General features: G+C 51.1%; 1 protein-coding gene across 2 annotated transcripts in view; it reads left to right on the top strand.

Moving 5' to 3' along the window:
* Positions 1-17,092, top strand: part of CCDC57 (coiled-coil domain containing 57) — a 131,744-nt gene that overhangs the window by 9,689 nt on the left and 104,963 nt on the right. For both annotated transcript variants that reach the window (XM_053568264.1, XM_053568263.1), the window contains exons 2-6: positions 415-829; positions 4,576-4,684; positions 11,159-11,260; positions 15,054-15,211; positions 15,367-15,441. In XM_053568264.1, the coding sequence (XP_053424239.1) occupies positions 423-829; positions 4,576-4,684; positions 11,159-11,260; positions 15,054-15,211; positions 15,367-15,441 (851 nt within the window). In that variant the 5' untranslated portion in view covers positions 415-422. The remainder of the gene's footprint in view (positions 1-414; positions 830-4,575; positions 4,685-11,158; positions 11,261-15,053; positions 15,212-15,366; positions 15,442-17,092) is intronic.

The raw sequence follows: 17,092 nt of genomic DNA, 5'->3' as shown, positions 1-17,092 counted from the left end.
AGAGACCTACTCTTGGTGGGTAGTGAATCTTCCTGGCTCCAGAAGTAGGATGTTGGTGGAAGGCTGGCTCTGCAAGGCTGGCCTGCCCTCAGTCCTAGCTGAGCTGCTCGTTAGCCTCCGTCTTCTTAGCTGCAAAAATAGAGGCTTCCTGAAGCTGTGTCATAGGTCCTGGCTCTCACAGCCACACAGACGTGTTTCCCATCTTCCCTCCAGGTTTTACCCAATCCCTCTGTGACGGGATAAAGATAGGGTAGAAGGGGCCCTCAAGGTCTGGGCCTTACCTGTCCAGAATTCAGGGTGTGACCAGACCTTGCTTCTGTGACCAAGGTGACTGGTAGAAAGGGGCTGTGAGGTGGGTGCGTAGAAGAAAGTCAGAGACCCTCACTCTCCTGTGCCTGCTTCTCTCTGCTGCAGCTGCCACAATGCTGCCGCCGTGCTCGGAGCAGGCCCTAGACGAGCTGCTGGCACGCAAGGAGGAGGAGTGGCGGGCGCTGCAGGCCCACCGCACTCGGCTGCAGGAGGCCGCCCTGCAGGACACACACAGCCAGCTGGAGGACACGCAGAGGAAGCTGCAGCGTTTGCGGGAAGACTTTGTCTACAACCTGCAGGTGCTGGAGGAGCGGGACCTGGAGCTGGAGCGCTATGATGCCGCCTTTGCCCAGTCCAGGGGCCGGGATGAGGCCCGGCAAGCGGAGGTGAGCGAGCTCAAGATAGAGGTGGCCAAGCTGAAGCAAGCGCTGACCCAGGCGGCCAGGCGGACAGAGGAGCTGCAGCAGCAGCACCAGCACAGGCTTCAGGAGCTTTGCCTGGAGCTGGAGCGTGTCCACAGGTGAGGAGCTGCAGGCGAGGCCTCTCTGGGCACCTGCCACTGTGTCCCCGTGTCCTGGCCGCCAGGGCTGGTCAGTCTTATGGCTGAGGGCATACCAGTTTCTGAATAAGCATTGGTGGAAGGAATGTGAACAAGATGGCGCCCTGGACATCTTTCTCTGGGTTCTGTTATAATTCTAAAAGTATCAGAGGCTGATTCAAATATTTGGAATTTGTTTTATTAAGTACAAATCTGTATTATTTAATAAAACATATTTGGGCTTTTTTTTTTTTGAGACAGTCTCAGTTTGTCAACCTTGGGAGAGTGCTGTGGCATTACAGCTCACAGCAACCTCAAACTGTTAGGCTCAAGTGATTCTCTTGGCTCAGCCTCCCAAGTAGCTGGGACTACAAGTGCCCCCAAGAACGCCCGGCTATTTGTTTTGTTGCAGTCGTCATTGTTGTTTAGCTGGCCCAGGTTGGGTTTGAATCTGCCAGCCTCAGTATATGTGGCTGGCACTGTAACCACTGTGCTACAGGTGCCGAGCCATATTTGGGCTTATTTTAATGAGAAATATACAGGGTGTCCATAAAGTTCGTGTGCAACTTAAAATAGTTGCCTATTTCAAATTGCACACAAACTTTATGGATACCCTGTATATTAATTTCAAAACTAAATGAGCTGATTCCAGGCAAGTTGATGTGAAAACCAAATGCCTTGGCTGTAGGGTCCTGTGGCTGGACCTCAGGAACTCAGTCATGCCCAGTGTCCATTCACCTCCCATTGTGTTGAGAGTTTGATAAGATTCTTGTCACTGAAAGCTTCAGCCCCCATTTCCGAAGTAAAGTGTATATGTTCATTACATCACATTAGCAGAGTGAGTCTTCCAAGTGTTTGTTTCTCTATGTGTGAGGTGTGTGTACATAGAGCATCAGAGGGAGAGCATGCTGCAGGTTCTGTTTGCACTTTTCATGCGGGAACGTATTCTTCTAATTTAGAGAGCATTTTAGAACACCTTAAAATCACAAAGGTGGCTCATGCCTGTGACCCCAGCACTCTGGGGGGCTGAGCAGGTAGATCGCCTGAGCTGAGGAGTTTAAGACCAGCCCGAGCAAGAGGGAGACTCTGTCTCTACTAAATACAGATAAACTAGCCGGGCGCTGTGGTGGGCGCCTGTAGTCACAGCTACTCTGGAGGCTGAGACGGGAGGATCTCTATTTTTTTTTTTTTTTTTTGTAGAGACAGAGTCTCACTTTACCACCCTCAGTAGAGTGCCATGACGTCACAGGACTCACAGCAACCTCCAGCTCTTGGGCTTTCGTGATTCTCCTGCCTCAGCCTTCCAAGCAGCTGGGACTACAGGCGTCCGCCACAACGCCCGGCTATTTTTTGGTTGCAGTTTGGCCGGGGCCGGGTTTGAACCCGCCACCCTCGGCATATGGGGCCGGCGCCCTGCTTACTGAGCCACAGGCGCCGCCCAGGAGGATCTCTTGAGCCCGGGAGTTTGAGGTTGCTGTGGCCTGTGACACCACAGCACTCTACTGAGGGCAATAGAGTAACAGTCTGTTTCTAAATAAATATATAAATAATCCCAAAGTAACATGTTCTTATACAAAGTCATTTCTCGTAGAAGATGATGAAGTAAAACATCTGGCTTGTGGTCTGCTGTGGCATCGCCTCCTGCACACACTGCTGTGAAACTTGCTCCTAACAGTTCCCATGTTGCTTCTGGGTGGGTGTGCTGAGTTCTGCTGCATCTTTCTGAATGGCTGGCTGGGCCTCTGTCATGTGTGCCCAGCTGATGGCTCAGAACCTCTCAGATGCTGATGAGCTGACCAGAAGGACATCAGACATTCAGCAGAGACCTTCTGTGACAGGCCAGGTGCAAGGAGAGTCTGCTCCCCTCTGGGCCCTGCTGAAACCCCCCCCCCCCACACACACACACTACAGAAGGACTACTTTGACCTGCCAAAGCCAGTATCTCCTGTAACAACCCACAGGCACAGTTTCCAGGGTCCCTGCCACAGATGTGCCTGTCACAGGAGCCACTGTCCTAAGGTAGACCCGAGGCGTTGACAGGTCCTGCCCAGTGTCTGCAGGCATCTGCGCCCATCAGCAGCTGTGTCCCTGGGCCGTGCTGCTGCCTCATGTTGTCACTTCCACATATCCCCGGGACCCAAGGGAGGAGCTGAAGGTTTGGACTGGAGGTCAGTGTCTCCCTCAGCTGGGGAGGGCTGTGTAGGTGCCCAGCCTACACAGGTGGATGTTGATGTTGAGGCTGCTTCTCCACTTTGCTCAAAATGCAGGGCCAAGTGTGTTAGATGCTGGGATAGTTGTGACCCAGTTGTCCTCCATAAAGGTACTAACTTTCTTTCTCATGCTGTTTTTGAGGGCACTTAAAATTGCTTTACATCACTTTGTGGAGTGTCTTTGCCAGTTCCTTCTCTCTAAACCTTGGCATTTTCAGCTATGCTCCCACATCATTCTGGGACTCTGGTGACATGAGTATTACTAGATCTTTGTTACTGCCCCAGAGGTCCCTGGACTCTGTTCTTTTCTCTCTCTCTCTTTTTCATTTTCTTTTCTCTCTTTGTTGTTCAAATCAGACCATTTCTGTTGTTCTGTCTTCAAGTTTGCTGACCCTTCCTCTGCTGCGCTCGCTCTGTGAGCAGGAGCAGCGGGCCCTCTGGTCACCCTGCTTTCCCATCTTATGTTCCTGCTGGCTTCTTTGCTGTGTCTGCTTCTCTGCTGAGACTTTCTGTTTTCCATTTGTTTTACTAAATTGCTTGTTGAGGCTTTTTTATGTGACTGCTCTAGGCACCAGCTAGGTGACTGCGGTGTCTGTGCTGTCTTGGTGCTGACATCTGATGACGTCTTCTCTCTTTCAGGTTGAGATCTTTCTGGTTCTGGACATGTCAGGTGATTTTTTTATAATTGTTTTTTTTTGCAGTTTTTTTGGCTGGGGCTGGCACCCTACTCCTTGAGCCACAGGCACCGCCTCAGGTAATTTTTTATTGTATCCAAGGCATTTTGGGTTTTATGTTGTGAGACTCTGCAACCTGTGGCCCAGGGGCTGCATGCTGATTTTGCAAGGATTTTTCTTTCTTTTTTTTTTTTTTTTGCCTGTTAGTTATGTTGGATATCACAAAACGTATACATGGACCGTTTTTTGCTAATCATTGGTGTTTGTGTATTTAATGTGTGGCTCAGAATAACTCTTATTCTTCCAGAGTGTGGCAGAAAAGAAAAATGGTTGGACACCTCATAATCTGAGCCCTGTTAATTTCCTCTTCCACAGGCAGTCACCCTGCTTAGGGATAGTGTGGTCGGGTGGAGAGGAAAGGGGTGCTTCCCGCTGACCCAGCTGAAGCCACCCCTGCAGAAGTGCAGAGCCAGCCCTATGTGTAAAGCATGCCCTGCGAGTGTGTGCTGTCAGTGAGCACTCAGGGTGTTTATCTTTATACTGTGTTTTTTTTTTGTTTGTTTGTTTTGAGACAGTCTCACTGTGTCACCCTTGGTAGAGTACCCTATTGTCACAACTCACAGCAACCTCAAACTCTTGGGCTCAAGCGATTCTCTTGCCACAGCCTCCCAAGTAGCTGGGACTATAGCCGCCCACCACAATGCCTGGCAATTTTTTGTTGTAGTTGTCATTGTTGTTTGGCAGGCTTGGGCTGGATTCGAACCCACTAGCTCTGGTGTATATGGCTGGCGCCCTAGCCGCTGAGCTATAGGCACTGAGCCCATGCCGTGTTTTATTACCATAGTGACAAGAATGGTGAGATCAACCATCATCGAGAACAATATGAAAACCTGAAATGGAGGCTGGAGAGAAAACTCGAAGAGCTTGATGGTGAACTTGCTCTGCAGAGACAGGTACAGTTCTAGGGGCTGGTCCCTCCCTGGTGCTTTCTCTGCCTCCCCGCTCTGCAACTAGATTGTACAAAGTTAAGGGAAAAATTACCATTTTGTTCATTGAGCATGCTACACATAGGAGAATTATTGGGATGGGCTTCCACTCTGGGGTGGCCTGTAGGGAGATGTGATGGGGTGTCTAAATACTCATTGAAGTCACTCCCACAGGGTTCTCTTTCCTCACGGATCAGTCCAGGTTCTCTAGAGAAACAGAACCAATAGGAGGAGACGTGTCAGTAGATAAGAGGAGCCTGTTGTGGGAATTGACTCTTGGTTACAGAGGCCGCAAAGTGCACGATTGGTTGTCTGCAGGCTGGAGGGAGGACCTGGAAAGCTGACAGTGTGAGTTAGATTGAGAAGCAGGAGCTCTGACAGCCCAGGAGGGAGAGCAAATTTATCCTTCCTTGCTTCTCAGTTGTATTTGGGCCCTTGATGGGTTGTACGAAGCCACCCATGGGGGAAAGCGTGGGTCTTTAGTCAGCTGACACAGACATCTCATAGACACACCCTGGGTATCCCTTAGCCCATTCATTTGAGATGTAAAATTAGCCATTGCACCTCAGAAATGACTAAACATTTCCTTATTTACTTTAGAAAGATTATTAAAGAAACTTGAGTTTGGGAGGCTGAAGCAGGAGGATCACTTGAGCCCAAGAGTTTGAGGTTGCTGTGAGCTATGATGGCACGGCACTCTACCCAGGGTGACAAAGTGAAACTATCTCAAAAGTAAATAAATAAACAAATACTAGTCAGGTATTGTGGCAGTTGCCTGTAGTCCTAGCTACTCAGGAGGGTGAGGCAAGAAGATCGCTCAAGCCAAGAGTTTGAGGTTGCTATGAGCTATGATGCCACAGCACTCCACCAAGGATAACAAAGTGAGACTCTGCCTCAAAAATAAATAAGTACTAACTGGGCTTTGAGGCAGGTGCTATAGTCCTGGCTACTCAGGAGGCTGAAAGAAGATCACTTGAGCCCAAGAGTTTGAGGTTGCTGTGAGCTACAATGCCACAGTACCCTACCTAGGGCGACAAAATAAGACTCTGTCTCAAACAACAACAACAAAAACCCCTTAAGTTATTTACTGCAGAAAAGAATTTGGAACTCAAATTATAGTAATATTTCTTTTAACAAAACAATAATAATTAGAAGTTAAAATATAGTTTTTGACTGGCAGCATTTAAATCTGTCACCAAATTTCTCCTTGGTGTTCTTGAAACTCAGCCCATACCTTCAGGAGACGCAGCTGTGCTGGGCATGGTGGAGAGACGCCTGCCCGCTGGAGCCCAGGAGCCTGAGGCTGTGGTGAGCTGTGACCGCACTGCTGTGCTCCAGCCTCAGTGATAGAGCAAGACCCCATCTCCAGAAAGAAAGAGAGGAAAGGGGAAAGAGAAGAGAAGGAAAGGAAGAACAAAAGAAGGAAGCAAGGAAGGGAAGAAGAAGGAAGGAAAGGAGGAGGGAAGGAAGAAGGAAGGGAGGGAGGGAAGGAAGAAGGAAGGGAGGGAAGGAGGAAGGAGGGGAAGAAGGAAGGGAGGGAAGGAGGAAGGAGGGGAAGGAGGAAGGGAGGGAAGGAGGAAGGAGGGGAAGGAGGAAGGGAGGGAAGGAGGAAGGAGGGGAAGAAGGAAGGGAGGGAAGGAGGAAGGAGGGGAAGAAGGAAGGGAGGGAAGGAGGAAGGAGGGGAAGAAGGAAGGGAGGGAAGGAAGGAAGGGAGGGAAGGAAGAAGGAAGGAAAGGAGGAGGGAAGGAAGAAGGAAGGGAGGGAGGGAAGGAAGAAGGAAGGGAGGGAAGGAGGAAGGGAGGGAAGGAGGAAGGAGGGGAAGGAGGAAGGGAGGAGGGAAGGAAGAAGGAAGGGAGGGAAGGGAGGAGGGAAGGAGGAAGGGAGGGAAGGGAGGAGGGAAGGAGGGGAAGAAGGAAGGAAGGGAAGGAGGAAGGAGGGGAAGGAGGAAGGGAGGAGGGAAGGAAGAAGGAAGGGAGGGAAGAAGGAAGGGAGGGAAGGAGGAAGGAAGGGAAGGGAGGAGGGAAGGAGGAAGGAGGGGAAGAAGGAAGGGAGGGAAGGAGGAAGGAGGGGAAGAAGGAAGGGAGGAGGGAAGGAAGAAGGAAGGGAGGGAAGGAAGGGAGGGAAGGAGGAAGGAGGGGAAGAAGGAAGGGAGGGAAGGAGGAAGGAGGGGAAGAAGGAAGGGAGGGAAGGAGGAAGGAGGAGAAGGAGGAAGGGAGGAGGGAAGGAAGAAGGAAGGGAGGGAAGGAAGGGAGGGAAGGAAGGGAGGGAAGGAAGAAGGAAGGGAGGGAAGGAAGGGAGGGAAGGAAGAAGGAAGGGAGGGAGGAGGGAAGGAAGAAGAAAGGGAGGGGAGGGAGGAGGGAAGGAGGAAGGAGGGGAAGGAGGAAGGGAGGAGGGTAGGAGGAAGGAGGGGAAGAAGGAAGGGAGGGAAGGAGGAAGGGAGGGAAGGAAGAAGGAAGGGAGGGAGGAGAGAAGGAGGAAGGAGGGGAAGGAGGAAGGAAGGGAGGGAAGGAGGTTGGTCTAGTCCACATCTAGGGAGGTAGCAGACTGCTGTGCAGGGCAGGTGTGATGGGCTGGGCATGTGTTGGGTGCGTGTGCCATAGTCTCCTGTCCGCTTTTGCTGTTGGGCTCTGTCCCAGCAACATTGCATGCTGTGTGAAGCCCTCTGAGAGAGTGTGAATGCTTGTGCTCCTTAAAGCAGAGACAGCTGTTTGCACACTTGTCTAGATGCATATCTAAGATTTGGGAGCGGGGGCTGAACCTGTGGGTCATCCTGTGCTGTGTCCCCGCCCCTGCCCCATGGCAGAGTGACTTGTGTGTGAGCATTTACCCTATGTGTGCTCCTCTTCTCATGCGGAGCTCATCCCTGGCCCGAGGGCATAGCAGCCCTGGGGTTACAAGGCCTCTGTGCTGCAGAGCCGCTGGACTGTGGGGTTGGGGTTGGGGTAGTGGTGGCCTTGCTGCCTGGTCCACCTCCCCAGGGCAGGGCACTGTCCTGAGAGAGGTGCTGTGCGAGTCAGAACTAGAGGACATGTGTGGAAACGAGCTCTCCTTATGCCCTCAGTCACAGGTGTTTATCACATGGGATCAGCAGGGGAGGAGGCCTTGTAACCCAGCACAGTAACTTCAGCCCTCGTGTGGGCTTCATGCTCAGCCATGTGTCGCCCTTCGTCCCCTGGAAATGGGGAGTTCCCTCTTCGTGGTGCTGCCCTTGCTCACAACATCCTTGAGATTGCTTCTGAAACTCTCGGGGACCAAAGCACTTTATCTGTTATGGGTGGGTTTGGCTTTTGGAAACAGCCAGTCTTCAGCATTAAGCCAGGGCTTGCAATGTGTGGTCAAGAATAGACCAGGGGTGCCTGTTGTAAGTAATGAGGCTTCCTCAAGGGGCACCAAAGTCACCTCTGAAGGAGGAATTTGGGGAGGACTCTGGCAGGTAGGGGGTTGTCCCAGCCAGAAGGCAGGTGGGCACTCGGTGGCACTTGACAGCAAGGTTGTGGTTGTGGGCGGCAGGGCAGTAATTCCAGTTGGCCTGGGCAGCTCCTGTGGCTCAAGGAGTAGTGCACCGGCCCCATATGCTAGGGGTGCAGGTTCAAACCTGGCCCCGGCCAAAAAAAAAAAAAAAAAAAAAAAATTCCAGTTGGCCTCCCAGGTTGCCCACACACAGAACTGTGGACCCCTTCGGACATCTGGGAACATGGATTTTTATTTTGTTTAGATAACAGCCCTGTCTCTGGAAGTAAGGCAACTTGGTGTTTTAATGTAGAGATTTGAGCAGTGCTCACCTCACATGGCTCTGGAGCAGTCTGAACTTGTGCTCTGCGTGGCTGCCTGCACCCCACTGTTAACTGGGAGTCCTGGTGTTTTCCAGCTCTATCGTTGCCTTTGGGCTGGTGTTTTGTCTCCTGTTTCAGAAGATCTTTGCATCCATTATTGACTTGTCAAAGGTAGAATTGATTCAATGGGCATAATGACTTTTCTCTTGAAAAATGAAATACAGGGCGGTGCCTGTGGCTCAAGGAGTAGGGCGCCGGTCCCATATGCCAGAGGTGGCAGGTTCAAACCCAGCCCCGGCCAAAAACCACAAAAAAAAAAAAAAAAGAAAAATGAAATACAGGGTGGACATAAAGTTTGTGTGCAATTTACTGTGTTAAATTATTTTATTTTATTTATTTATTATTATTATTATTATTTGCAGATTTTGGCCAGGGCTGGGTTTTGGCCAAACCCGCCACCTCCAGTATATGGGGCTGGTACCCTACTCCTTTGAGCCACAGGAACCACCCTGTGTTAAATTATTTTAAATTGCACACGAACTTTATGTCCACCCTGTATAAGATCATGATAACCAAATCAGTCAGTTTCACTTTTACTTTTTTTAAAATTTATTTTATTTATTTTATTTTTTTTGAGACAGAGTCTTACTATGTCACCCTCAGTAGAGTGCTGTGGCATCACAGCTCACTGCAACCTCAAACTCTTGGGCTTAAGCCAAGTAGCTGGGACTATAGGTGCCTGCCACAATGCCCAGCTATTTTTTTGTTGCAGTTGTCATTGTTGTTTAGCTGGCCCAGGCCAGGTTTGAACCCACCACTCTTTTTTTTTTTTTTTTTTTTTTTATAGAGACAGAGTCTCACTTTATGGCCCTCGGTAGAGTGCCATGGCATCACACAGCTCACAGCAACCTCCAACTCCCGGGCTTAAGCAATTCTCCTGCCTCAGCCTCCCGAGTAGCTGGGACTACAGGTGCCTGCCACAACACCCAGCTATTTTTTGGTTGCAGTTCAGCCAGGGCCGGGTTTGAACCCACCACCCTCGGTATATGGGGCCGGTGCCTTACCAACTGAGCCACAGGCGCCGCCCGAACCCACCACTCTTGATGTATGTGGCCGGAGCTGTAACCACTGTGCTATGGGCACCAAGCCAGTTTCACTTTTACTATGTATATGAGTTGTACATGGTGGATGTAAGGACACAGGTTAATTACAGGGTTAAAAGCCACTAGTGGAGAAATTGAACAATTATTGATTTATTCATTCATTTAACAAATACTTTCGAACACAAACTGTGAGCCAGGAACTCTCCCAGGTGCTGGGGTTAACGCTGGACACCTGCCGTGACTGGACAGGCCTGCCCTGGCAGGATGAACTGACACAGCAGGGAGTGGGGGGTTGTGAGTCCAGGGCTTTATTCTGAGTGACAGGGGCCCTGTCAGGACTTTGAGCAGAGCCTAGTGCTGCATGGTCACGCTGGGTGAGGACAGGCAAAGTCTGGGGGCTAGCGAGCAGGCTGAAGGGGTGGGTGGACGATTGTGGACACACCTGAGGAGAGCTAGGAACTTCGGATGTCGGATGGGGACACGAGAGGGGCAGATGTTGAGGACAACAGATGGTTTGGACCTGAGCACCAGAAGGGTGACGGGGTGCAGTGGCTGGTTGGGCGTCACACACCAATGTCCAATCCACGTGCAAGTGTTGAGTCCTGTGGACTTCACCAGGCATGGAAAGGGGCTCATCAGGGAGCCTAGAGGTGGGGTGGGATGGGAACTGGGGTAGTGTGCGTTTCTGTGGTCCTGGTGGCAGGGAACCGAGAGCTGCCCCTTCCTGGCAGGTGCCCGTGACACATGTGGTTCCTGCCCCCTGCTGGCCACAGCCTGCACAGCTCAGCCCCCACAGATCAGGGTCCAGAGCAAAAGCCAGAGTTTGGTGATTTTGTGATGCTTTATGAAGAGTAAATCAATGATTTTTATATTCTGACTCCGTTAAGTATTATTCCTGTGACCCCTTACCATAATTTTTGCCTTTCAAAGGGCAGAAAATGTAAAAGAAACGTTTTCAATTGTGCTTTCTGCAGAGTTTCTCTGAGGTTCCCACTCGGTGTTCAGGGCCGTGCAGCTGTGCAGGAGCAGCTGCTCTGTTTATTGCCCGGCACTATGGGCCCTGTCTGCCCTGGGCCTGCAGAAGGTGTTAAACACTCCCGGCAGCTCCTCCGGGCTGGGCTCAGCCCCCTCGGTGCCCGCCGTTTAGGGCTCTAGTGTGTTGAGAGTGCATATCCTGGGGGAGGGTGGTCTTGGTGCACTGGCTTTAGCAGGTGGTTAGAAGCTGTGGCCACCCCCCCACTTGACTTCACATCATGCAGGGCAAGCACAGACAGGTGTGTCCTTAGTGAGGACTGACTCTGCCAGCCCTCGGTGCAGTTTACACAGATGTACAGATTATAGGCGCTGTAGGAAGAACCTGAGAAATAATCGGGTTCATGTGCTTGGTGCTGACCACTGCAGTGTCACAGATCCCAGCCTCCCTCTCCACGACAGCATCATGTGTCTCTCCTCACTGACCGCTGCATCCTGCCCAGCTTCAGACTCCTAAACTTCTAACCCTGCCAGGAAAGTCTGTTCGGGGTCCTCCCCACCATCCTTCTTCACTGTGGCCTGATTTGTTCCAGGAACTGCTGCTGGAGTTTGAATCTGAAATGCAGAAGCGGGAACATGAGTTCCGCCTGCAAGCTGACAGCATGAGCAATGCAGTTTTATCCCAGGAGCTCAAGGTAACGGGTGACTAACTGGAGTCTGGAAGGTTTTTTCCCGTCTGCCCTAAGAACCCTCTTTTGAGTGGTGAGGTGACTTCTCAACTATGAGGTAGATGGATCACACACAGGCAAATAGGCCGGGGTCTTGGTGAGAGCGGGCACAGGTGTGCCGGGGCATTGGCTGTGGAGTCCCTGTCTGTGAACAAGCATGGTCCTTTGAGGTGAGCAACCAGCCTGACACTGACCGAGGGGACAAGTCCACTGCAGACTGTGCCCCTGTTGGTGCCCTAAGTTCTCCTGTGAGATCATTGAAATGTACCTGGAGGGTGCTGCTCCTGTCCCCACTGTAGGGGCCAAGACCATGCTCAGCACCTGTCTAGAGCTGCAGGGCCATGTGTGGCGGAGCCACCAGCAGCACCCACCCTCGGTATGCGTGTGTCCCACGTGCCACCCCAGACATTGTCAGGTCACCCTCAGGACACAGAACAAGGACCAGCCTCGAGGGGCTGCACAAACGCAGGACAATAGCTTCAGTTGGGGATGGGGGTGGGGGGCAATGCCTGGTCTGGCGCTGCTGCCCGACTGGTCATTCCTGTGGATGACATCTTTTATGGTTAATACCAGCACCCTCCACTAAGTGTCCTAGCCTCTCCACAGGAAGCTGTCAGCCTGGGGAAGGCCCCAAAGACCCTGGTGGGTGGTGGCAGGGGCAGGTATTGAGAGTGTCAGGGTCCAAGCGGGCAATCCCTAGTCTCACCTCCGGGCACAGATCACAGTCCCCCTGCATGAATGTCACAGTGGTCCGCTTGTCCCTTTCTCGCGAAGTCCCCTGCCTCACCTCTAGATGCACTGCTCACCCTGTCAGCCAGAGCCCACAGCAGTCTGGCCCTGAGGCTAGGGACCCTACAACCTTTGATAGATTTGTAAGAGCACCCAGGGGCAGGAGGGCAGGTGGGCAGTGTGGACGCCCTGTGCTCCATGGCGGGCTGGCTCTCCTGTCAAAGGCAGGAATGCCCTGTTTTCATCTCCACCTGCTACAAAAGCCTGTGGTGGGCACCACAGTGTAGTTTTTGTTGGTTTTTTTTTTTTTTTTTTGTAGAGACAGAGTCTCACTTTATCTTTTTCGGTAGAGCACCATGGCATCACACAGCTCACAGCAACTTCCAGTTTCTGGGCTTACGTGATTCTCTTGCCTCAGCCTCCTAAGTAGCTGGGACTACAGGTGCCTGCCACAACACCCTGCTATTTTTTTTTTTTTTTTTTTTTGCAGAGACAGGGTCTCACTTTTATGGCCCTCGGTAAAGTGCCGTGGCCTCACACAGCCCACAGCAACCTCCAACTCCTGGGCTTAAGCGATTCTCCTGCCCCAGCCTCCCGAGTAGCTGGGACTACAGGCGCCCGCCACAACGTCCGGCCATTCTTTGGTTGCAGTTCGGCCGGGGCCGGGCTTGAACCCGTCACCCTCGGCACATGGGGCTGGCGCCCTACCGACTGAGCCACAGGCGCCGCCCAACACCCTGCTATTTTTTTGTTGCAGTTCGGCCGGGGCCAGATTTCAACCTGCCATCCTCAGTATATGGGGCCAGCACCCTACTCACTGAGCCACAGGCACTGCCCTACAGTGTACAGTTTTTTTTTTTTGGCCGGGGCTGGGTTTGAACCCACCACCTCCGGCATATGGGACCGGCACCCTACTCACTGAGCCACAAGCGCCGCCCAGTGTACAGTTTTTTTTTTGTTGTTGTTGTTTGTTTGTTTTTTTGAGACAGAGCCTCAAGCTGTCACCCTGGGTAGAGTGCCATGGCATTACAGCTCACAGCAACCTCCAACTCCTGGGCTTAAGTGATTCTCTTGCCTCAGCCTCCCAAGTAGCTGGGACTACAGGCGCCCACCACAATGCCCAGCCATTTTTTGGTTGTAGTTGTTATTGGTGTTTGGCAGGCCCAGGCTGGATTCGAACCTGCCAGCACTGGTGTATGTGGCCGGCACTTTAGCCACTAGAGCTACAGGCGCCAAGCCCAGTGTACAGTTTTTAATAAAAGAAAAGTAGAGGTGGCACCTGTGGCTCAGTCAGTAAGGCGCCGGCCCCATATACCGAGGGTAGTGGGTTCAAACCCAGCCTCGGCCAAACTGCTACCAAAAAATAGCCGGGCGTTGTGGCGGGTACCTGTAGTCCCAGCTGCTCGGGAGGCTGAGGCAAAAGAGAAGTAGAGTCTTTTTTGTTGGGGTTACAGTCATGAGCCACCTCGACTAGCCTTATTTTGCTCCTGGGCTCAAAGGATCTAACTGCCTTGGTCTCCTAAGTAGCTTGGACTACAGGCTTCTGGCGTCAATGCCTGGATAATTTTTCTTATTTTTTTTTTAAAGATGAAGTCGTACTACCTCACCCAGGCTGGTCTTGAACTCCTGGCCTCAAGCTATCCCCTTGCCTTGGCCTCCCAAGTTGCTAGGATGACAGTGTGAGCTTCCGTGCTAGGCTCCTGTATGCACAGTAACTGATCTGGGCGTGGTGCCCATCATTACCACCAGTGTTTTACAGACAAGAAAATGCAGGCTCAGAGAGGTCGTTTAAAAATTCAGTGTGCAGAGGGCGGCGCCTGTGGCTCAGTCGGTAAGGCGCCGGCCCCATATACTGAGGGTGGCGAGTTCAAACCCAGCCCCGGCTGAACTGCAACCAAAAAATAGCCGGGTGTTGTGGCGGGCGCCTGTCGTCCCAGCTACTCAGGAGGCTGAGGCAAGAGAATCGCTTAAGCCCAGGAGTTGGAGGTTGCTGTGAGCTGTGTGAGGCCACGGCACTCTACCGAGGGCCATAAAGTGAGACTCTGTCTCTACAAAAAAAAAAAAAATTCAGTGTGCAGGCTTGGTGCCCATAGCTCAGTGGTTAGGGCACCAGCCACATGCCCCGGTGCTGGTGGGTTCGAACCCAGCCGGGGCCCACTAAGCAACAATGACAACAATAACAACAAAATAGCCGGGTGTTGTGTGGGCGCCTGTATTCCCAGCTATTTGGGAGGCTGAGACAAGAGAATCACTTAAGCCCAAGAGTTTGAGGTTGCTATGAGCTGTGACGCCACGGCACTCTACCAAGGGCAACATAGTGAGACTCTGTCTCAAAAATAAAAAAAAAAATTCAGTGTGTCGAGGCCAGGCATGGTGGCTCACAACTGTAATACTAGCGTTCTGGAAGGCCAGGGCTGAAGGATTCCATCAGTTTAGGGGTTCAAGACCAGCCTGAGCAAAATAAGACCCCATCTCCCCTAAAAATAGAAAAACTAGCCAGGTGTTGTGGTGGGCGCCTTTAGTCCCAGCTATTCGGGAGGCTGAGGCAGGAAGATCACTTGAGCCCTGGAGTTTGAGGTTGCTGTGAGCTGTGATGATGACACAGCACTCTACCCAGGACAACAGAGACTCCGTCTCAAAAAAAAAAAAAAAATCAGCGTGGAGCTGGGATTTGAATAGGGCTGCTCAGCAGTGAGCCATGTTCTTACACACACCCTGCATGCTTGATTTCATTATTTAAATAATATTCAAATGATGGGCTAAGAAACAAAGTGCAATTCATTTGTTCTGTTAATAGTGATGGACTTAGGTGCATGTGGGGCACCCTAGTGGGACTGGGGCCTGATGCTGGTGGGGTGCATGTGCCTTCAGAGGGCCGCCATGGGGGTGTGCGGGGCAGTCTTGCTGTGTACTGCTTCCTGAACTTTGATTTTATTCTCTCTTAACCCTGATAAAATGGCAGCACACACATCTGATGTCTCACTTTGTTCTAGCTGTATCTTCATTTTGAATTTTTAAAAATCATTCAAAGGTTAAACTACTGAACAAAGAGCTCGAGGCTCTGAAAGAAGCTGGAGTGAAGGCTGCAGAGTGTATGCAGAAGGCAGAGACTGCAAACTCGGAGCTGGAGAAGAAGCTCCAGCATCAAGCCCGGGCGCTCCAGGATCTGGAAGCCGTGAAGAACGCACGGTGCGTGGCTGCTGCTTGTCCCTGTGCCCTGTGGCAAGTTCTGTGGCCACATCACACAGTCTGGGCTGGGCCAGGACTCTGTTCCAGCTTATTCCAGGCCAGTGTTTGCTTTAGCCTCTTATCTGCATTTTCCTCTAATATTTGTTTCTTTTTAGGATAAAGGACTTAGAAAATAAACTTCACTCTGTTCAGCTAACCAGGAAAAAGGAAGAGGAAACATTTAAGAGGAAGTGAGTGTTTCTGCCTCCCCCAACCATGCAGCCTGGCAATGGCCTGGGAGTGGGAGGTGAGACTGGTGTGCTCAGCCTTGAGTTCATGGCCATGAAGAAGAGGGCCCCACTAGGGCGGCGCCTGTGGCTCAGTGAGTAGGGCGCCGGCCCCATATGCTGAGGGTGGCGGGTTCAAACCCAGCCCCGGCCAAAACTGCAACAAAAAAATAGCCGGGCGTTGTGGCAGGCGCCTGTAGTCCCAGCTGCTTGGGAGGCTGAGGCAAGAGAATCACGTAAGCCCAAGAGTTAGAGGTTGCTGTGAGCCGTGTGACGCCACGGCACTCTACCCGAGGGCGGTACAGTGAGACTCTGTCTCTACAAAAAAAAAAAAAAAAAAAAGAAGAGGGCCCCACTAACCAGGGAGGCTCTGGCCTGGGTTTGGGTCTGCGTTTATGCTCTGCTGTAGATTTTCTCAGTGATGTTTAGGATTTTTAATCTTTTACAATTTAAAAAATTAGCCAGGCGCAGTGGCTCACACCTATAATCCTAGCATTCTGGGAGGCTGAGGTAAGTAGATTGCCTGAGCTCACAAGTTCAAGACCAGCCTGAGCCAGAGTGAAACCCTAAAAATAGCCTCTTGGGAGGCTGAGGCAAGAGAATTTCTTAAGCCTAAGAGTTTGAGGTTGCTGTGAGCTGGGACGCCCGGCACTTTACCAGGGGTGACAAAGTGAGACTCTGCCTAAAAAATAAAATAAAATTTAAAATATTTAAAACCTAAGTCAAAAGTTAGCTTTTAAAATTTAAATATTCTCCTTATTAACCAATTTTATCAGTTTTCTTTTCTTTCTTTTTTTTTGCGATAGAGCCTCAAACTGTTGCCCTGGGTAGAGCGCTGTGGCATCATCACAGCTCACTATAACCTCAAGCTCCTGGGCTCAAGTGATTCTCCTGCCTCAGCCTCCCCAGTAGCTGGGACTACAGGTACCCGCCACCATGACAGGCTAGTTCTTCTATTTTTAGTAGAGATGGGGTCTCTCTTGCTCAGGCTGGTCTGGAACTCCTGAGGTCAGGTGATCCACCTACCTTGGCCTCCCAGAGTGCTGGCGTTACAGGTGTGACGACCACCTTCAGTTTTTCTTGATCCATATTTATGTCTATAGGCACAGTTTTCATATACTGGCTAATATTTTAAGTTTTAATACATTAAAAATCGTAGGGGCAGTGCTGTGGCTCAAGGAGTAGGGCGCCAGTCCCATATGCCAGAGGTGGCAGGTTCAAACCCAGCCCTGGCCAAAAACCACAAAAAAAAAAAAGACATTAAAAATCCTAAACATCACTGAGAAAATCTACAGCAGAGCATAAACACAGACCCAAACCCAGGCCAGAGCCTCCCTGATGAGTGGAGCCCTCTTCGTCCTGGCCATAAACAATCTTGCACTCACATACAAGCTGCATTTTGAAAAAACTGTAAAGTTTTCACACCTGCCGGCATAGCTGCAGCAAGAGCTTTATGAATTTTCTTTTCCTTTTATACAATAATCCTTACACTGGATTCATATATCTTGAGGTGGTGGGAATCCGCAGCTATAGACCTTGATCCATGGTGCCTACCTAGCAGTTTGGCTTTTTTTTTTTTTTGTCATACCTTTTCTCTGCTTCTTGGGAGCATTTC

Source organism: Nycticebus coucang, chromosome 18 (genome assembly GCF_027406575.1).
Source record: "Nycticebus coucang isolate mNycCou1 chromosome 18, mNycCou1.pri, whole genome shotgun sequence".
NCBI classification, from domain to species: Eukaryota; Metazoa; Chordata; class Mammalia; order Primates; family Lorisidae; genus Nycticebus; species Nycticebus coucang.
The sequence above is the reverse complement of the archived record's forward strand: the minus strand, read 5'-3'. Positions and strand labels throughout refer to the sequence as shown.